This window comes from Anabrus simplex, chromosome 2, assembly GCF_040414725.1.
Source record: "Anabrus simplex isolate iqAnaSimp1 chromosome 2, ASM4041472v1, whole genome shotgun sequence".
Classification (NCBI taxonomy): Eukaryota; Metazoa; Arthropoda; class Insecta; order Orthoptera; family Tettigoniidae; genus Anabrus; species Anabrus simplex.
In genome coordinates this window covers 1,148,698,767-1,148,717,254 of record NC_090266.1, presented here as the reverse complement: position 1 = coordinate 1,148,717,254, position 18,488 = coordinate 1,148,698,767, and the positions used below count along the sequence as shown (strand labels likewise).

The following is an 18,488-nucleotide window of genomic DNA, read 5'->3' as shown; positions in this document are numbered from 1 at the left end:
GCAGCAGGACACATCCTTTTAGGCATTTATGTCAGGTTATTGTGCTGTCATGAGTCTGTTTAATACTCCCCTTATATACCAGGATGAGATGTACGGTAGTTTCATAACATCTTTGCTTTCTTGGAAGAAAAAAAAAAAAATTGTTTTTCCTATTAGATGTTCAGTCAGTCAATTAACATTGATCTGTATTTAGGTCAGTCGCCCAGGTGGCAGATTCCCTATCTGTTGCTTTCCTAGCCTTTTCTTAAATGATTGCAAAGAATTTGGAAATTTATTGAACATCTCCCTTGGTAAATTATTCCAATCCCTAACTCCTGTACCTATAAACTAATATTTGCCCCAATTTGTTCTCTTGAATTCCAACTTTATCTTCATATTGTGATCTTTCCTACTTTTAAAACACCACTCAAACTTATTCGTCTACTAATGTCATTCCATGCCATCTCTCCACTGAGAGCTCGGAACAGACCACGTATATTAAAAGTTACAAATAGTTTATTAATAACCAGCTGTTCAATACAGTACAATCTGTATAATTAGGATACAATTATTACATATTGTTTAATATGGGACATGTTTTGCTTGACTTGGCAAGCATCTTCAGTCATTAAATACTCTGAGTCAGATGTTATGTATAAGACTATCCCTTAAAGTCTAATAGTTTGTAATAATATTGTAAATAACTTAGTGTGTTTAATGGCTGAAGATGCTTGCCATGTCAAGCGAAACATGTCCCATAATAAACAATATGTAGTAATTGTATCCTAATTATATGGATTGTATTGTATTGAACAGGTGGTTATTAATAAACTATTTGTAACTTTTAATATACTAAGCTTCAATACGGTCACAATAATGAGATTAATTACTTGTAACATACCACGTAGTTGAGCAGCTCGTCTCCTTTCTCCCAAGTCCTCCTAGCCCAAACTCTGCAAAATTTTTGTAACGCTACTCTTTTGTTGGAAATAACCCAGAACAAATCGAGCTTCTTTTCTTCGGATTTTTTCCAGTTCTTGTATCAAGTAATCCTGGTGAGGGTCCCATACACTGGAACCATACTCTAGTTGGGATCCATATGCCCTCTCCTTTACATCCTTACTACAACCCGTAAATACCCTCATAATCATGTGCAGAGATCTGTACCCTTTGAATATTGAATTTTCACGACCGCATTGTAATCGAAACAGACTTTAAACGTTTTAGGTCGTGTTACGTACATGTAGTACATGTTGAAGAGATGTTAACATCTCTGTTTCGATCTGTACCCTTTATTTACAATCCCATTCATATGATTACCCCAATTAAGAGCTTTCCTTATACTAATATCTAGGTACTTACAGTGATCCCCATAAGGAATTTTCACCCCATCAATGCAGTAATTAAAACTGAGAGGACTTTTTCTAATAGTGAAACTCACAACCTGACTTTTAACTGTGTTTATCATCATGTTCAGACTGATAACAGAGAATATCGAAGGTTTTCAGGGTATTGAGTGGTCAGAGTGTTCAGAGGATATTCTTAGAAAGAAATATGCATTTAAGAAAACATCTTTAATCATCAAAGTATCTACCATTTTTCTCCCAAGACTTCAGTCCATATTCTGAAATTCCATCGATGTAGAACTGGTCAGGCTTGTAGACAAATAAGTTATCTTTCTGATGGTTCAGAGTAAAGAATGTCTTTTGAGGGGCCACAAAGGACATGGCATAACCTATTTTGCATCAGTATTCTGTCCGGCTCCACGGCTGAATGATTAGCGTGCTGGCCTTTGGTCACAGGGTCGGAAATTTTAACCATCATTGGTTAATTTTGCTGGCATGGGGGCTGGTTGTGTGTCGTCTTCATCATCATTTCATCCTCATCATGACGTGCAGGTCGCCTACGGGTGTCAAATCAAAAGACCTGCACCTGGCGAGCCGAACATGTACTCGGACATTTCCCAGCACTAAAAGCCATTCGCCATTTCATTTCATCAGTATTCCACAAATCACCTCTGAAAAATATGATTAAAATTTAGTTGCAAGATCAACTTCATTCACAATATTTTCAAAGTTGTGTTTTAATTTTACTATGCACCTGTCTGAATAATGTTAAAACTAAATCATTATATTTGTATATGTTGGGTAAGTTTTATTTTCATAGCTATTTAAGAACATAATTGTTCAAAATTACACATTAACACACAAAGCTGGTATCGGTACTTTGTGCAGACTTAGTCCGGTTTTACGGTAGGGTGCCTCACAGCAATACAAGAGGAAAATGTCCTATAAATGTACACCCTGAAAGGATGTTTCAAAATGACACATTACCTGTTTGACATTAGCAACTCACGCGGATAATGTTCAAAGTGTCCTCTTTTTTGCACATTTTCCTAGCTGACATCTAATGCAGGAACAGCCACAGTGGCAACACGTGGGAGCAGAAACCAGAGCATGAATGTTGGTGCATTGCTGAATTAAAGTTTGCCACATGGGAACGACCTACTGCTTTTTTACAATGTATGACATAGCATGTTATTTCTTTTTGCCACCATGCAAACACCACCGACCTCGACTGGGATTGAACCCGCAATCTTGGGGTTATGGATCCAATGGGTTAACTACGCACCCACCAGCATCAGCTATCACTAATGTCACTTGGATTATCTTGCAAAAAGAATTATTCTAATACACTCAACATAGACACTCGCCTCCTTCACTCAAGGTCACCAGTTCTAATCCCAGAGCAGTTAATTGGTATTTATGACTACTTCAACGTGAGAGACCTCTGACGGTAGATGTATTGGCATATTAAAAATTCCCTTTTCAAAGCAAAATGATGCAACTCTGGTTTCTTTCAAGAGAGTTACACAGGCACACAGGCACACATGATGGAAGAGGGGTGTTTGTTTTCATTCATTGAGAATGAGCCCTATTCATCAGATAAACATCTCCAATTGAGGATACTACTGTTGACCTGTGTGATCTTTGTACAACTTTTTATCTTGGCTGCCATATCTACCACTTCACAAGAAAGGATAGATAAGAGATAACATTTTCATTAATTACTTCACTTCCCACAGAATTTACCTGTGCATTTAGATGTCTTATTAATCAAAATGCTCAAGCTCTTTCTTCTTCTTGTGGTAAGTTTTGCATTTTATTACAAATATCTTAACCTGAATCCGCCCAGCGTGCCATATATGGCACGGCAAACTACACAGTCTTCTTGGACTCTTATTATTGTAACCGCGCGCACTGTATCCAACGCTAAAAGTTACAATTTTATTCTCAAAAAATTCAATCTTGGGCGGATCCAGGTTAATGGAAAAACAATTTATAACTGTTAGGTTCATCAGTTTATTGAAATTAAATTCTTTATAAAAGTAGAAAATACCTTCTGATGAAGAAAACATATAACAACAGATTATACCTGAAAAAGAAACAACTTAATTAACTTAATCTGTTATTATATGTTTTCTTTATCAGGTATTTTCTAAATTTTATTTATTTATAAATTAGTATTGACAGACTGAAGATTTAATAGTTATAAATTAACCAAGTCAAATTTGAAAAGAAATGGCTTTGACTATAACAAAGGAAATTTTGCCAAAGACAATTCTGCAAACAGGGATAATAAAAGCAAAAAAGAAAACATATCCCAGTGTTTAGGCAAACTGAAGAATGGTTTCACACAGAAATAGCAGACTGTTGTCTCAATTAAAACAATAATAAAATCCCTCTAGGAAATATGGAATATGATAGAAGGATCATCCTTAATTTTTTTCGTAGCTAGGGTATTATGTATATATTTTTTATTACTAGTAAATGAATGATATGGATTAGTTAGGTGAATTTAATGCAGGCTGGAATGAAACACTAAATTGATAAAAGGAATTTTTGGATAAAAACTGGAAAATTTTCTGGGATTAAATCTCAGAATCCAATGAGATAAGACTTACGATAGAAATTAAATCATAACTAAAGTGTTCCCAATGGTAAGTAGCCAGGCTGAGTGGCTCAGACGGTTGAGGCGCTGGCCTTCAGACCCCAATTTGGCAGGTTCAATCCTGACTCAGTCCTGTGGCATTTGAAGGTGCTCAAATGCGTCTGCCTCGTGTCAGTAGATTTACTGGCATGTAAAAGAACTCCTGCGGAACAAAATTACAGCACTTTGGCGTCTCCAAAAAACGTTAAAAAGTAGTTTGTGGGACGTAAAAACAAAAACATTATTATTATTATCAATGGTAAGTAAATTGCAGTGTCAATACAGGGATGAGATGCTAATCATAGGGTTTGGATATAGGTCCTAGTAAAAGAGAGAATATTTCATTTTAAAAATACTGTTACTGGGCGAGTTGGCTGTGCGGTTAGGGGTGCGCAGCTGTGACCTTGCATCTGGGAGATAGTGGGTTTGAACCCCACTGTTGGCAGCCCTGAAGATGGTTTTCCGTGGTTTCCCATTTTCACATCAGGCAAATGCTGGAGCTGTACCTTAATTGAGGCTACGGCCAATTCCTTCCCACTCCTAGGCCTTTCCTATCCCACTGTTACCATAAGACCTATCTGTGTCAGTGCGGCTTAAAGCAAATTGGAAAGAAAAAAAATCTGTTTATTCCATTTACCACAGCCACTAATAATAATAATAATTTCGTGTGGCTATTTCTAGCCGAGTGCAGCCCTTGTAAGGCAGACCCTCCGATGAGGGTGGGCGGCATCTACCATGTGTAGGTAACTGCGTGTTATTGTGGTGGAGGATAGTGTTATGTGTGGTGTGTGAGTTGCAGGGATGTTGGGGACAGCACAAACATCCAGCCCCCGGGCCACTGGAATTAACCAATGAAGGTTAAAATCCCCGACCCGGCCGGGAATCGAACCCGGGACCCTCTGAACCGAAGGCCAGTACGCTGACCATTCAGCCAACGAGTCGGACTACCACAGCCACTACTAGGATGATATTCTTCAAGAAATCATATGGATATCAGAACATTACAAAAACATTTTGGAGAATAAGCAGAGAAAACTGGTAATTTAATCAATATACAAGCAAGGGAAGAGGAAAGAGTGCAATAGCTTTTTGCATATTTCTGTGTTCAGTACTCCAACCAAAGTGTTCACAAGCAACCTGAAAGATAGTGTGATCACTGGCAGAGATTAAGTTGGTATTAGATCATAAAATGGCTGACAGAACTATTTCAAAATGTGCCAAGTCTTACAGAAAAGCTACGAGAGTAATAGCTAGTTATTTTAATGTCTTGTAGACCCTGAGGAAGCAAATTACAGATTAACAAGGGATAAGATCTTGTCCTTATTGAGAGATTATGGTATCAAGGATATTTATTGCATGCTATCAGATACATTTGTGTTGGCAATCAAGCTGCACCAAAAGCTAATTGTAGAATAATTTATTGGTCCACAAATACTTCAGTAAGAATAATAGCTGAAGAATACAAGTTGAGGAAACATGAGAGTAGTGAATTACCTGATTAGAACATGACTGATGGCAAACACACGGAAGAAAAGTACATTTTTGGTCCAAAATTTTCTGTACAATCTTCATCAATGAGGGAGAGAAGAGAGGTTCTTAAGATTTTTATATGCTAGGTCACTGCTAGGTGGGGTAAGTAAGGAAAGGATAAATAGTTGTAGCTATCTCATTGTTAGGGGGGGCTGCCTGGCCGAGGCGGTAAAGGCGTGCTCGGTTCGCCTGGAAGGACGTGGGTTCGAATCCCCGTCAGGAACTCGTAAAATTTAAGAAATGAGATTTCCACTTCCGGAGGTGCATATGGCCCTGAGGTTCACTCAGCCTACACCAAAAATGAGTACCAGGTTAATTCCTGGGGGAAAAGGTGGCTGGGCGTAGAGCTAACCACTCCACCCCATCACGTGCCGAGGTTAACAATGGTGGAAGCCTTTACCTTCCACTCCTCCAAGGGCCTTCATGGCCTGTACGGAGGTGACTTTGCTTTGCTATCTCATTGTTAGTTCTAGTACTTCCACAGATCCAAGCAGTAGCTGATGTCCAACCTCTCAGTCCTTCAGGCTAAGGACATAGGATATTTCACAAAAATGACTATACATCAATATTCAAATCTGAATTAATGGATTGAGGTGTAAAATGGGATGAAAAGTTATGTTAGAAGATTTACAGATATTTCGGTGAACTTGGAGAATGAGTTAGAAACTAGGTCAGTATAAAAGGCCTGGCAGAGTCAGTACTGAAATTGATAGCTGATTTTGGTTGGGTTGCAGTCATGATAACCTCAATGGTGGACGTTGTACTGGGTAGATGTTAACTTCAGGTCTTGGAATGGCTGTGTTCGCAGGGGAAATAAATGGAGCGAGGAGAATGTATGAGAATGTTCCTCAGGTTTAGGGGTAGGTTCAAATAGTTGCATTTATCAAGACACACTTTGTTCATTGTTTAAGTGAATCATTTACTGAAAAAGTAAACCGACTGAACAATATTCAGTTAGATTGAAATCTTGTAAATGGTTTGAATTGTCTTAGTGTAAATGATTGTTAGGGAGGAATGTATTGAAAACTTGCAGTCTAATACTTCAGAATTTGTTCAGAAATGCTGCAGATCATCACCATCATAATTTTCCAACTCCAGTTTCCCGGGTGTGGTCTACAAGCACTCGCCATCTCTTCCTGTCTGCATACATCTTCTGTTCCAGGATATCTTGGCATTTGAGACCTTCCTTCTCCACATCTAATTTCACTGTCTTTATCCAGCAATTTCTTGGCTTTTCCCTTGGTTTTTTTTTCTTGGATAGTAAGACCGAAGTATTTTCTGGAAGGTCTCTTGCTCTTTATTAGACTGGAAATGGGGACCCTCACTGCCATATACCCTCCTATTTACTTAATTTCTGCATTTATCCTTTTGAGTAGTTAGATTCATAGTTCTAATGAATCTGCTGATATAGTATGGAAATCAACATTTCCAGGAATAAAGTGATGTTGGTTGCGAAGAGACCTAAGAAGTCTGATTGCAAGGTTGTAGGTAGACCATTTTGAGTATTACATGTGTTTTTCTCCCACAATGCCAATATAGTAAGAAACTTTAAATCTATTTGTAGGAAAGCAGACATAATTATGGTGGTAAACTTATACAGAATGTATCTTAATTATACCAACAAAAAAAATCAGGGATACTCTTTGTTATATAAAGAATTATGGCCCAATTGGATTGGTGGAGAAAATTTTTCTTTTCAAGAAAATGAGGTTACCTTGTTACTTCCGGGCACGTGATTCAAATCGACAAATTCAACGTATTTGCTGTGATAGACAGCTAGCTGTTGCCCACTGCTGTGCTTTAGGGAAAGGAGGGGAAGTAGGGTATATGATAGACGGATGAATGCATAAGTTTCTTCGTTTGACTTGTGCAGAATTGTCCTGTCTCTTGTAGGCAATATCCATAGTTTGTTTATTAAACAGCTGTAATTGCACAGACAGTACAAGAACACATAGTAATTAAGACACATTTTTCAGTCAAGGAATGCAATCATTCATTTCTCATCTCGTCTGTTGGTGGCAGTAAAGTTCTTTATTATCAAATATGCGCAAAGATGCATTGCTGCTGCCACACGATCATGCATTCCTTTATTCACAGCATTGTAAAAGGAATGAAATACTGAATGAAAGAAACAATACACCCAATGGTTTGATTAGAGTAAATCTTCAATATTCCCACTTCTACTTCGACCTTCACATAACAAGCAAAAGTCCGTGGGAGTTAGACTGGCCGAGCGCGGAGGCCATTTAACTGGCCCGCCATGGCCTACCCATCTCATTGAATAATGATTATTTAAGTGTTGCATGACATGGCAAGTGAAATGCAGTGGAGCGCCATCATGACGCAGCCACATTCGCTGCAGAATACCCAGAGGAACATCTTCCAATAATCCAGGCACTAATTCTACCAAGAAATGGTAGCATTCCTCATTGTTCAGGCGAGGAGGAAGGACATGAGGCCCAAGTAAATAGTCACCAACAATGCTGGCCCAAATACTGACACTAAACCGATGATAAAATGCGTGGACTACTGTCACGTGAGGGTTTCCTTCACTCCGTCACCTGCCAATGGATACGAGGGTTGAATGATGAGGTGGCAGTGATTAGGGTACCAGACACCACAAATCTGCACCGCTTCTCTCCCGTTGCCATTTACTGCACCATAGGCTAGATGCATATCAGCCACTTCTTCATAGGTTACTGAAACAGAGCTATTCTCATCAATTTCTGCCGCAAACTTAGTAGCCAATCACGGGTGGCCCAGACAGGTTGCACAGTAGATGTTAGTTTTCCCTCGTCCTGCTCATGACGTCATCATAGGAGCACCGTGACTGCATACAATCATGCATGTTGTTTACCGCTGTCTGTCTTATATCTATATAACAACCTATGATTATATCTATATGTAATTTCTTTCCGAATATTGCAATTGGTCTGAATAGTGGCCTACTGTATTTTGCGTAGTGTGTGAGATCTCTGATAAGTTGCTGTGATTCATCCAGCGAGGTGAACTTATTTTCGTTTCGTTAGTTGCGTGAACATTATAATAGTAGCTGGAGTGAAAATTCTGTGCGTTCACAGTATCACTGTAGTGTATATATTTGTGTGCTGTTGTTTTTTTTTTTTTTTTGTGATACTTTGAGTGTGAATAATATTTCTCTGTTGGCAGCCCTGAAGGTGGTTTACCGTGGTTTCCCATTTTCACACCAGGCAAATACTGGGGCTGTACCTTAATTTAGGCCACGGCCGCTTCCTTCCCATTCCTAGGCCTTTCCTGCCCCGTCGTCACCGTAAGACCCATTCTGTGTCGGTGTGACATAAAGCAAATAGAAAAAAATTGGTCTTAAATGCGTTGTAGCAGATGATAACTGTTCGAAATAACTGACAACATTGCCTGCATGTGCAGTAACTAGCTGTCTGTCATACAGCAGAAAAACGAAAGGAAGAGATATCGTGTATCATCCATTTCCTAAAGCTTCAGACCTGCAAAACGTTTGGACACAAAATTGTAAAAGGAAGGATGTCTTCAGTGTAGCTACATCTACTGTGTGTTCATGGCATTTTATGGAAGCCAGTTATGTTCGTGATTTAAGAGCTGAATTACTGCATTTTCCTCCCAAGAAGATCTTGAAAACAGATGCAGTATCTACAGAGAACCTTCCCAGTAGCATTTCCAGTAGTAGCCCAGTAAGTGCACAAGTATTCCTAAAAAATTCGTCATTTCCACAGTCTTCTTGTTCTTTCTTATTCTGTAATTTAAAAAAATAGAAACATCTATGCATGGTTTCAAATATGAACTTGCTTCTGCTGCTGTTATAATAAGTGTTAGCTTTAAACTCGATACCTGCCGAAGTGTGTCAGTATATCGTATGTTAACATACGGTAGTTCCATTTATGTTTACAGATTTGGGAGTGCATAACCTTCCTTACACTATAGAGGAAATTGGAAATGTTAAATTTCAAGCATTGGTCAGTGTACCGTCAGGTATTCACATATTATATTTATGCCTTATTCGTAATATAAATAATGAAAACCACTGGCGTAGCCAAGGGGGGGGGCCCAGTGGGGCCGGCTCCCCCCCCCCCCAAATATTTCCTGAAACTAGAGCGAGGATCAGCCGTTGTTTTACGTACGGTACGAACAACATAAAAACGTACGCCGAAATGTTAACGTAGCGACAAGAATCTACTAGCAGGGCTCAATAGGGCAATACATAATTCTCCATATTTGTACCGCTTGAATGAAAGGAAGACACTTAGGATTGTGATGCACGGGGTTATTTCCCTGTAGAGGCCTCAGTATTGAGAATGTAACCGTGTGTTGGCAAATGTCAAGACATGAAGAAAGGGGCAATTAGCAAGGGATTATTCAGTAGGGGGCCGGAATGTGACCACCGAGATAACGGGGGGCCACGTCCAGAAACAGTTGCAAGCGTACAACATCGTGTCAGCTTTTGCATATCGGTTCCAGGAAACAACAATGTCCTAGGGATCCTCGGGTTGTACCGTGGTTGAGAGATGTGCTGTGTTTAAGTTGCAGCGTTGGGAAGACTGTGAGAGGATTGAGAGCTGCACGTTTGTTTCTCATTTTGTGCCATATAAGTAACTTTTTTTTGAAGAGGGACCGTTTTGTCACTGAGAAGCCAACACTATGTGCATCCTCGGTAAGTTATGAAATTTTTTTTTTTTTTTTTACTTTTAAAATAGAAAGTCAATCGCGGAGTCGTGCCTAAGTTTGATAGGTAGGCCTATATATTTTGTCAAATGCCCGGGGACTGACTGATTGGAACCTCAAATGGCACCATCAAAAGTGCGGGTAACTATTTTATAATTGGCGGGCGTGATAACACAGTTCCAATGGTTCTATCTTCTCATCAGGACTGCCCAGGCTTGAATCGCAGTCGATACACGAAACATTTTTAAAATGGGAAGTCACGTTCTATTGATACGGATTCTACTTAAAACACTAGATCCCGTCCCTTACGTTTCCTTACACTTTTGAGCCAGAACTGCATCATTTATGGTGACTTATTTTGAGTATCCCTCCATTCTTCGGACTTACCTTGTACCCTAAATGGTGAGTGGATACAGTGGCGTATCCACAAAATAATTTCAGTGGGGTGTAAGTCCAGTCCAGTAGTGTGGATACAACTTTTCCTTGGAAGGGGTTGTGAAAAGATTTTTATTTTTAATTTAGAATTTGCTTTACGTCGCGCCATAGGTTTTAAGGCGACGATGGGAAAGGAAAGGGCTGAGAGTGGGAAGAAGCGGCCGTGGCCTTAATAAAGGTACAGCCCCAGCATTTGCCTCGTGTGAAAATGGGAAGCTACAGAAAACCATCTTTAGGGCTGCCGATAGTGGTGTTTGAACCCACTACCTTCCTGATGCAAGCACACAGCTGTGCGCCCCTAACCGCACGACCAACTCGCCCGGTGGATATAAAAAGAAAGCCGGTCCTACCGAGTGCGGTGACGGATCTTCAGTAGATATTGTTGGTTTTGATTGTTACCATGTACAATCATAGCTTCTGTACATACACCGGCTGCATTATTGAAAGTGTTCGTAAAATTGATAATATCGTTCTTCGTTTGTGAGGAAGTAGAATCTTTATTTAATTTGTCTTCTTAAAAAAGGACCCACTTTGGTACTACACTCCGTGAAGGTGACTACCTTCCAGGCCGTAGATATTTCGATTACGGGAGACTCAAGGAAAACTCTACTGCACCCCAAAACAAGGCTGTATCCTCCCCATCCCATGCCTCTCTTAACTCTGTCAGTGCCGGGAATCGAATGCTGGACGCCTTAAGTCAAATTCGAAAATAAGGAGACCGAAAAGTAACCAGCCGGCCCCACGGTGTAGGGGTAGCGTGCCTGCCTCTTACCGGAAGCCCCGGGTTCGATTCCCGGCCAGGTCAAGGACTTTTACCTGGATCAGAGGGCTAGTTCGAGATTCACTCAGCCCACGTGTTTATAATTGAGGAGCTATCTGACGGTGAGATGGCGGCCCCGGTCTAGAAAGCCAAGACTAACGGTGGAGAGGATTAGTCGTGCTGACCTCACGACACCTCGTAATCTGCAGGCCTCCGGGCTGAACAGCCGTCGCTTGGTAGGCGATGGCGCTTCGGGGCTGTTACGTTATGGAGTTTGGTTTGGAAAAGTGAATAGAGAAGGAAGCGACACCCCTGCAAGGCTCCTTAGCTTCCAGCTAGTTCTTCTGTCCGGCCTCGTGCATTTAGGACAGTAAGAAAACGTACGCCTTAATAAATGCTCCTCATAAAATCTTTGTAAAAATACTAACTGTATCTATTTATAACAATAATCACAAACACCTTCTTTTCATGTGGCTCAGTCGGTTGTGTCTCTGTCCTTCTGAGTCCGATTTCGCAGATTCAAATCCCGGCTTGGATCGGTAACCCTTAAAACGGTGTTGAAATGGCAACAGCTCAGTGTCGTTGGTTTCTGACACGTTAATAAAAATTATACATACGAATATTAGCGTCACAAAACTCTAACTTTATACTACTATATTCTGTATCCCAGGCTTGCGAGGAAAGTAATTAACAATTTACTTTACGTCGCACCGACACAGATAGGTCTTATGGCGACGGTGGGATAGGAAAGGCTTAGGAGTGGGAAGGAAGCGGCCGTGGCCTTAATTAAGGTACAGCTCTTGCATTTGCTTGGTGTGAAAATTGGAAACCACGGGAAAACATTTTCAGGGCTGCCGACAGTGGGGTTCGAATCCACTATCTCCCGGATGCAAGCTCACAGCTGCGTGGCCCTAACCGGGTTGGAAACTAATAGGACAAGGTAAGCCCTACATAGCATATATTGTAACGCGTACTTTTCTTTACCAACTAACAAAATATCTATACCCATACGCTTTACATTATTTATTTATTTATTTATTTATTTATTTATTTATTTATTAGTGCCTTCGGTACAGTGGCGAAGTTAGGGCTCCAGGCTCTCTCGTACACTTAACCACATACTAATCAGAATCTTAAATAAAATACTGAGATACTTAAAATAGTTAAAACTACATAAATTAATATAATTGAAAATAAATTTAAATAAATTACTTACTAAATTAATATTAGAACTAATTAATATTCAAAACTCTTAAAAATGGCTAATCCTCAGGAACGCACACATTCATACTTCAACCATTCAGTCAGCTGTCCTCAGCAGGTAGTCTCGGCAGGTGACCTTAAATCGTGATTTTAAAAAACGAGGTTCTCTGACCTGAACTGGCAGGGAATTATATAGAGTGAAACCTCGATTCTCCGTTTTTCGAGGGACCATGAAAATAAAACGTACAACACGGGAAAACGGAAAATCTGGGAATGAATGGAAACCATCAACAATTTGGCTAAACATCACAAAAATTAAATATAATTACACTGACTGACAGTGACAATGCAACACCAAGGAGGAGTGGTTCGAAAGGGATGAAAGTTGGGGAAAAAACAGAGACGGCACGGATGAATAATTGATGTTTATTTCAAACCGATATGCAGGTTACACAATGCGCACGGCATCGACTCAGTAGGATGTAGGACCACCGCGAGCGGCGATGCACGCAGAAACACGTCGAGGTACAGAGTCAATAAGAGTGCGGATGGTGTCCTGAGGGATGGTTCTCCATTCTCTGTCAACCATTTGCCACAGTTGGTCGTCTGTACGAGGCTGGGGCAGAGTTTGCAAACGGCGTCCAATGAGATCCCACACGTGTTCGATTGGTGAGAGATCCGGAGAGTACGCTGGCCACAGAAGCATCTGTACACCTCGTAGAGCCTGTTGGGAGATGCGAGCAGTGTGTGGGCGGGCATTATCCTGCTGAAACAGAGCATTGAGCAGCCCCTGAAGGTACGGGAGTGCCACCGGCCGCAGCACATGCTGCATGTAGCGGTGGGCATTTAACGTGCCTTGAATACGCACTAGAGGTGACGTGGAATCATACGCAATAGCGCCCCAAACCATGATGCCGCGTTGTCTAGCGGTAGGGCGCTCCACAGTTACTGCCGGGTTTGACCTTTCTCCACGCCGACGCCACACTCGTCTGCGGTGACTATCACTCACAGAACAGAAGCGTGACTCATCGGAGAACACGACGTTCCGCCATTCCCTCATCCAAGTCGCTCTAGCCCGGCACCATGCCAGGCGTGCACGTCTATGCTGTGGAGTCAATGGTAGTCTTCTGAGCGGACGCCGGGAGTGCAGGCCTCCTTCAACCAATCGACGGGAAATTGTTCTGGTCGATATTGGAACAGCCAGGGTGTCTTGCACATGCTGAAGATTGGCGGTTGACGTGGCGTGCGGGGCTGCCACCGCTTGGCGGCGGATGCGCCGATCCTCGCCTGCTGACGTCACTCGGGCTGTGCCTGGACCCCTCGCACGTGCCACATGTCCCTGCGCCAACCATCTTCGCCACAGGCGCTGCACCGTGGACACATCCCTATGGGTATCGGCTGCGATTTGACGAAGCGACCAACCTGCCCTTCTCAGCCCGATCACCATACCCCTCGTAAAGTCGTCTGTCTGCTGGAAATGCCTCCGTTGACGGCGGCCTGGCATTCTTAGCTATACACGTGTCCTGTGGCACACGACAACACGTTCTACAATGACTGTCGGCTGAGAAATCACGGTACGAAGTGGGCCATTTGCCAACGCCGTGTCCCATTTATCGTTCGCTACGTGCGCAGCACAGCGGCGCATTTCACATCATGAGCATACCTCAGTGACGTCAGTCTACCCTGCAATTGGCATAAAGTTCTGACCACTCCTTCTTGGTGTTGCATTTGCTCTGTCAGTCAGTGTATAATCTTACAAAAACTCCTAAACCAAACCAAACTACAGCCCCAGCGGGACTTTGCCTGCCAAGCGACCGCTGCTCAGCCCGAAGGCCTGCAGATTACGAGGTGCGCATGGTCAGTGCGACGAATCCTCTCGGCAAATATTCCTGGCTCTGTAGATCGGGGTCGCCATCTCACCATTAGATAGCTCCACAATTAAAGGTATTCACGTAGGCTGAGTGGACCTGGAACCAGACTTATATCCAGGTAAAATTGCCTGGCCTGGTCGCAATCGAACCCGGGCCCTCTGGATGTGAGGACCGCGAAACCGCATTAATTACCGGTACGCGAGTTCAAAATCTCGGTACTTTATATTCAATTTTACAGGGGAATCTTCGTCAGTTTCCCGTGAAAACTTCTTTCAGTTCAGCAACTTTGATTCGGCTAGCCAAACTTCGAAAAATCTAATAACGCCAAGCCAAACGACAATCGACCACAAGTAGTTTTTAATTCTCTCATCTAATAAAATAAAGCACATTAGATACAAAAGCACCCAAAATGATGGCGAAATCCGTTCATTTCTTAATCTTTCATTGTAATTTGGTCTCCGGTATACTGTTCGTAGTCAGTTTCTGGAAATCTCGTACCGCGCAAATTAGGCCTACATCGACTTTTAAAGGTTATGTTGAACTCGAAAACATGGTTTCGAATGTAAGTATCGATTCTTAAAAGTTCTCGAATGCATTATATTCAATTCTGTTCGTCACAAATCCAATCAAATTGGAAAGATAAAAGAAATGTAAAAACTTCAGAAATTACGGTTATTCGTGACCTTGAGGTCATCTGGAAAGCGCGCTCGCTGCACATGTCAGTACGAGTTTGAAATGAATTGAATGAAATGATACCAACCATTTAAAATGTAACGTGCGCAAATAAAACGACTGCAGTTTTTGGTATTTTAACACGAAAACGTAACATTCCCAGTCTTACATCAGGACCTAAACAGTAATAGGCAATCCCAAGACCTCCCATGGCTTTATATATATATATATATATATATATATATATATATATATATATGTAGGGTGCAACATCTGTTTTGGTCTCGCTAACATATCATGTACGATAATATCAAAAGGTACTGAATTTGTGTTAAGAAGGAGCAGTTTCGATTCCTGCGTGAAAGCCCAGTTACTCTGCAGTGCCCTGAGCAAAGTGCCGAAAACCTCTTCGGCAGTATGATAGAAAAAATGTAAAAATATAAACATCTAACCCTGGACATAATATGGACGTTTTATAAGTGCGAACATATGACGAAACTCGTTCCGTCTTCAAGCAAAGCTGTCGAAATGCGCCGTGTCTCCTTGCAATTGTTGTGGGCACCCCACAGAACACCAATATAAAACCTGCACCCTCTGCTTTATGATTTTCCAAGATTCTCTAAACAATACCACCCGAATGCGATGCTAAGATGGTCTCTTATGCAAGTTCACCGCCGATCGCTTTTCTAGTACCGGTACAGTACTTGCTTTAATTATCGCAGTGACGGGGCGTTAACGCCAAGATCCATAAATATGCCATAGCCGTCCTTTCGTGAGGTACAGTTTATTAATAAACGATTGATCGAGGATTTAGCATTGATGGGACTGGAATTTCTGGACGGTTGATCCGGGAAAGCGTTTCTTCGAGGAACGGATAATGCGGGACTTTTACATACATACATACATACATTATCATTATAGACTGTTATGCCTTTCAGCGTTCAGTCTGCAAGCCTCTGTGAATTTACTAAACGTCGCCACAATCCTCGATTTGCAACTAGTGTTGTGGCCTCATTTACTTCTATACCTCTTATATTTAAATCGTTACAAACAGAGTCTAACCATCGTCGTCTTGGTCTCCCTCTACTTCTCTTACCCTCCATAACAGAGTCCATTATTCTCCTAGGTAACCTATCCTCCTCCATTCGCCTCACATGACCCCACCATCGAAGCCGGTTTATGCGTACAGCTTCATCCATCGAGTTCATTCCTAAGTTAGCCTTTATCTCCTCATTCCGAGTTCCCTCCTGCCATTGTTCCCACCTGTTTGTACCAGCAATCATTCTTGCTACTTTCATGTCTGTTACTTCTAACTTTTACAACGTGATTTAATTACGATGCTCGCGGGCCCACGTAATTTGAACGCATATTCCGGGAAAACGTATTTTCCGGGAACGGATAATCGAGGTTCCACTGTAATCTGACAACAGTCACCACAAATTATCTATCAATGTTATTTGTGCGGTGCAGTGAAATAGAAAGAATGAATCTAGCACGTGTATTTAAGTTGTGAAATGATGATAAAGAGATGAATTTAGAAGAAATATACATTGGCTGACTTTCAGCTACCACTCTGATCACCATCTTTAAAGTGTGTAGCTGCCGATGTTTATCAGACATCAGCCATGAGACATCCTGATAGTATGGGGTGAAACATCGTACCCGATATTGTAAATAAATCGCAGGCAGGAATTCAGTGCTCGTTGAAGTTTAAGTGTTTCTTCTCTCGTCATCAACTAAAACAACTTCACAATAATCAAGAATAGGGAGAATGAATGTCTGTATTCGTTTGGCCTGTAGCTCAAACAGAAATACATCCCTCTGCCGTTTAAGAGGGTGAAGAACTCCAAAAATCTTTTTACGTATTTGTTTCGTGTGATCAGACCAGTCAACTGCTTCATTCATCATTACGCCGGGATTTTAAACCGTTTTACTGTAGGGAATGATTCAGTAGGATAGGCAGGATTGCGACATTGTTTGAGCAACTCAGTAATTTTCGTGATCCAATTATAATTGTCTAATTGTCTGAGTTTTTTTTTTTTTTGCAGTTTAGTATAAGAGAGCTTCGTTGTGCATATACATTACACTGAGTCGTCGGAGGTCCCTGTTAATATCTTGTCTTGCAGTGTCGATATATTTGAAGATCGTCAGCACAGAGGTCATGTGTGTTATTTCCTGTCACAGATTGTATGTCATTGATAAAAATACAGAAAATTAGGGGCCGTAGAATACTGCCCTGTGGGGCAACACTAAGTTTCATTTTTCATTTAGAGGCCTTGTCGTTTACTGTTACACGCTGTTGACGGTTACTCAAATAAGAACTAAAAACCTTAAGCACAGCCAGGTCGAAATTTAGCAGTTCCATTTTCTTTATCATAGTCGGAATTACTATAGTGTCAGAGGCGCTACTGAAGTCCAGGAGGATACGTATAGTGAGCAGTCGTCTGTCCATAGCGTTTCTAATGTTTTCAGTAACCTTCAAAAGTGCTGTCGCGGTACTGTGACCCTTCTCAAATCCAGATTGTAAAGGGTACAAAAGAGCATTTTTATTTAGGTATTCCAGAACTTCCTCGTATACTAAACGTTCAAAGTTTTTAGAAAGCGCAGGGAGTACGGACATAGGACGATAGTCAGAGGGTGATTGTGGGTCTAAACTCTTAGGTACCGATATAATATTGGCTGTTTTCCAGACAGTAGGAAAAGTTCCGTTTAGTAAACAGTAGTTCAGTATGTGCGTCAGTATAGGCGAGATAGCACCCATAATGTTATGTATAAAAGTAATAGGAATATCATGTACACCTGTAGTCTTTGATTTAATCGAGTACAAAGCCTTTTAACCTGATTTTCTGTTACACTGTGAAGTGTGAATGGTGGATTGGCTGGAGGAGAGGTCGGTGAGTCGGTAAAGTTAATTTGGGTAGGTTGATTATTTATTCTACAAAGTAATCGTTCAGTTTGTCAAGTGGAATGTCAGGAGTTGTCTGTCTCTGTTGATTTTTTCCTATTCCCAGAGCTCTAAGCTGGTCCCGTGCGCGATTAGAATTTAAATTGGTAGCTAAATTCCGAAAATATATACATTTTTTAAAATTTCTGATTAACTGCTTTGTGCGATTTCTTAAGATGCGGTTAGATTCGAAGTCGGTGCCATCTAGGGTTTGTTTATAATATCGAAATAACGAGTCGCGGTGGGCCATCATTCTCTTGCCTTCATCATCTATCCATGGACAAGAAGGACGAGAAACCAGTATTCGACGCGTGTGTGTGATTATTTGTATAAAATGTCACTTCTTTATTGCTTATCACATGACCATTATTATAATAACATTTCCATATTTATTCTAAACCAGAATATTGCTTCCTTACTCAAACTGTTT

General features: G+C 41.2%; 1 protein-coding gene across 1 annotated transcript in view; it reads left to right on the top strand.

Annotated features, from left to right (window-relative positions):
• The first annotated feature begins 3,025 nt into the window (after positions 1-3,025).
• Positions 3,026-18,488, top strand: part of LOC136864750 (uncharacterized) — a 58,447-nt gene continuing 42,984 nt past the window's right edge. Inside the window, exon 1 of the mRNA XM_067142108.2 lies at positions 3,026-3,127. Within this exon, the coding sequence (XP_066998209.1) occupies positions 3,101-3,127 (27 nt within the window). The 5' untranslated portion in view covers positions 3,026-3,100. The remainder of the gene's footprint in view (positions 3,128-18,488) is intronic.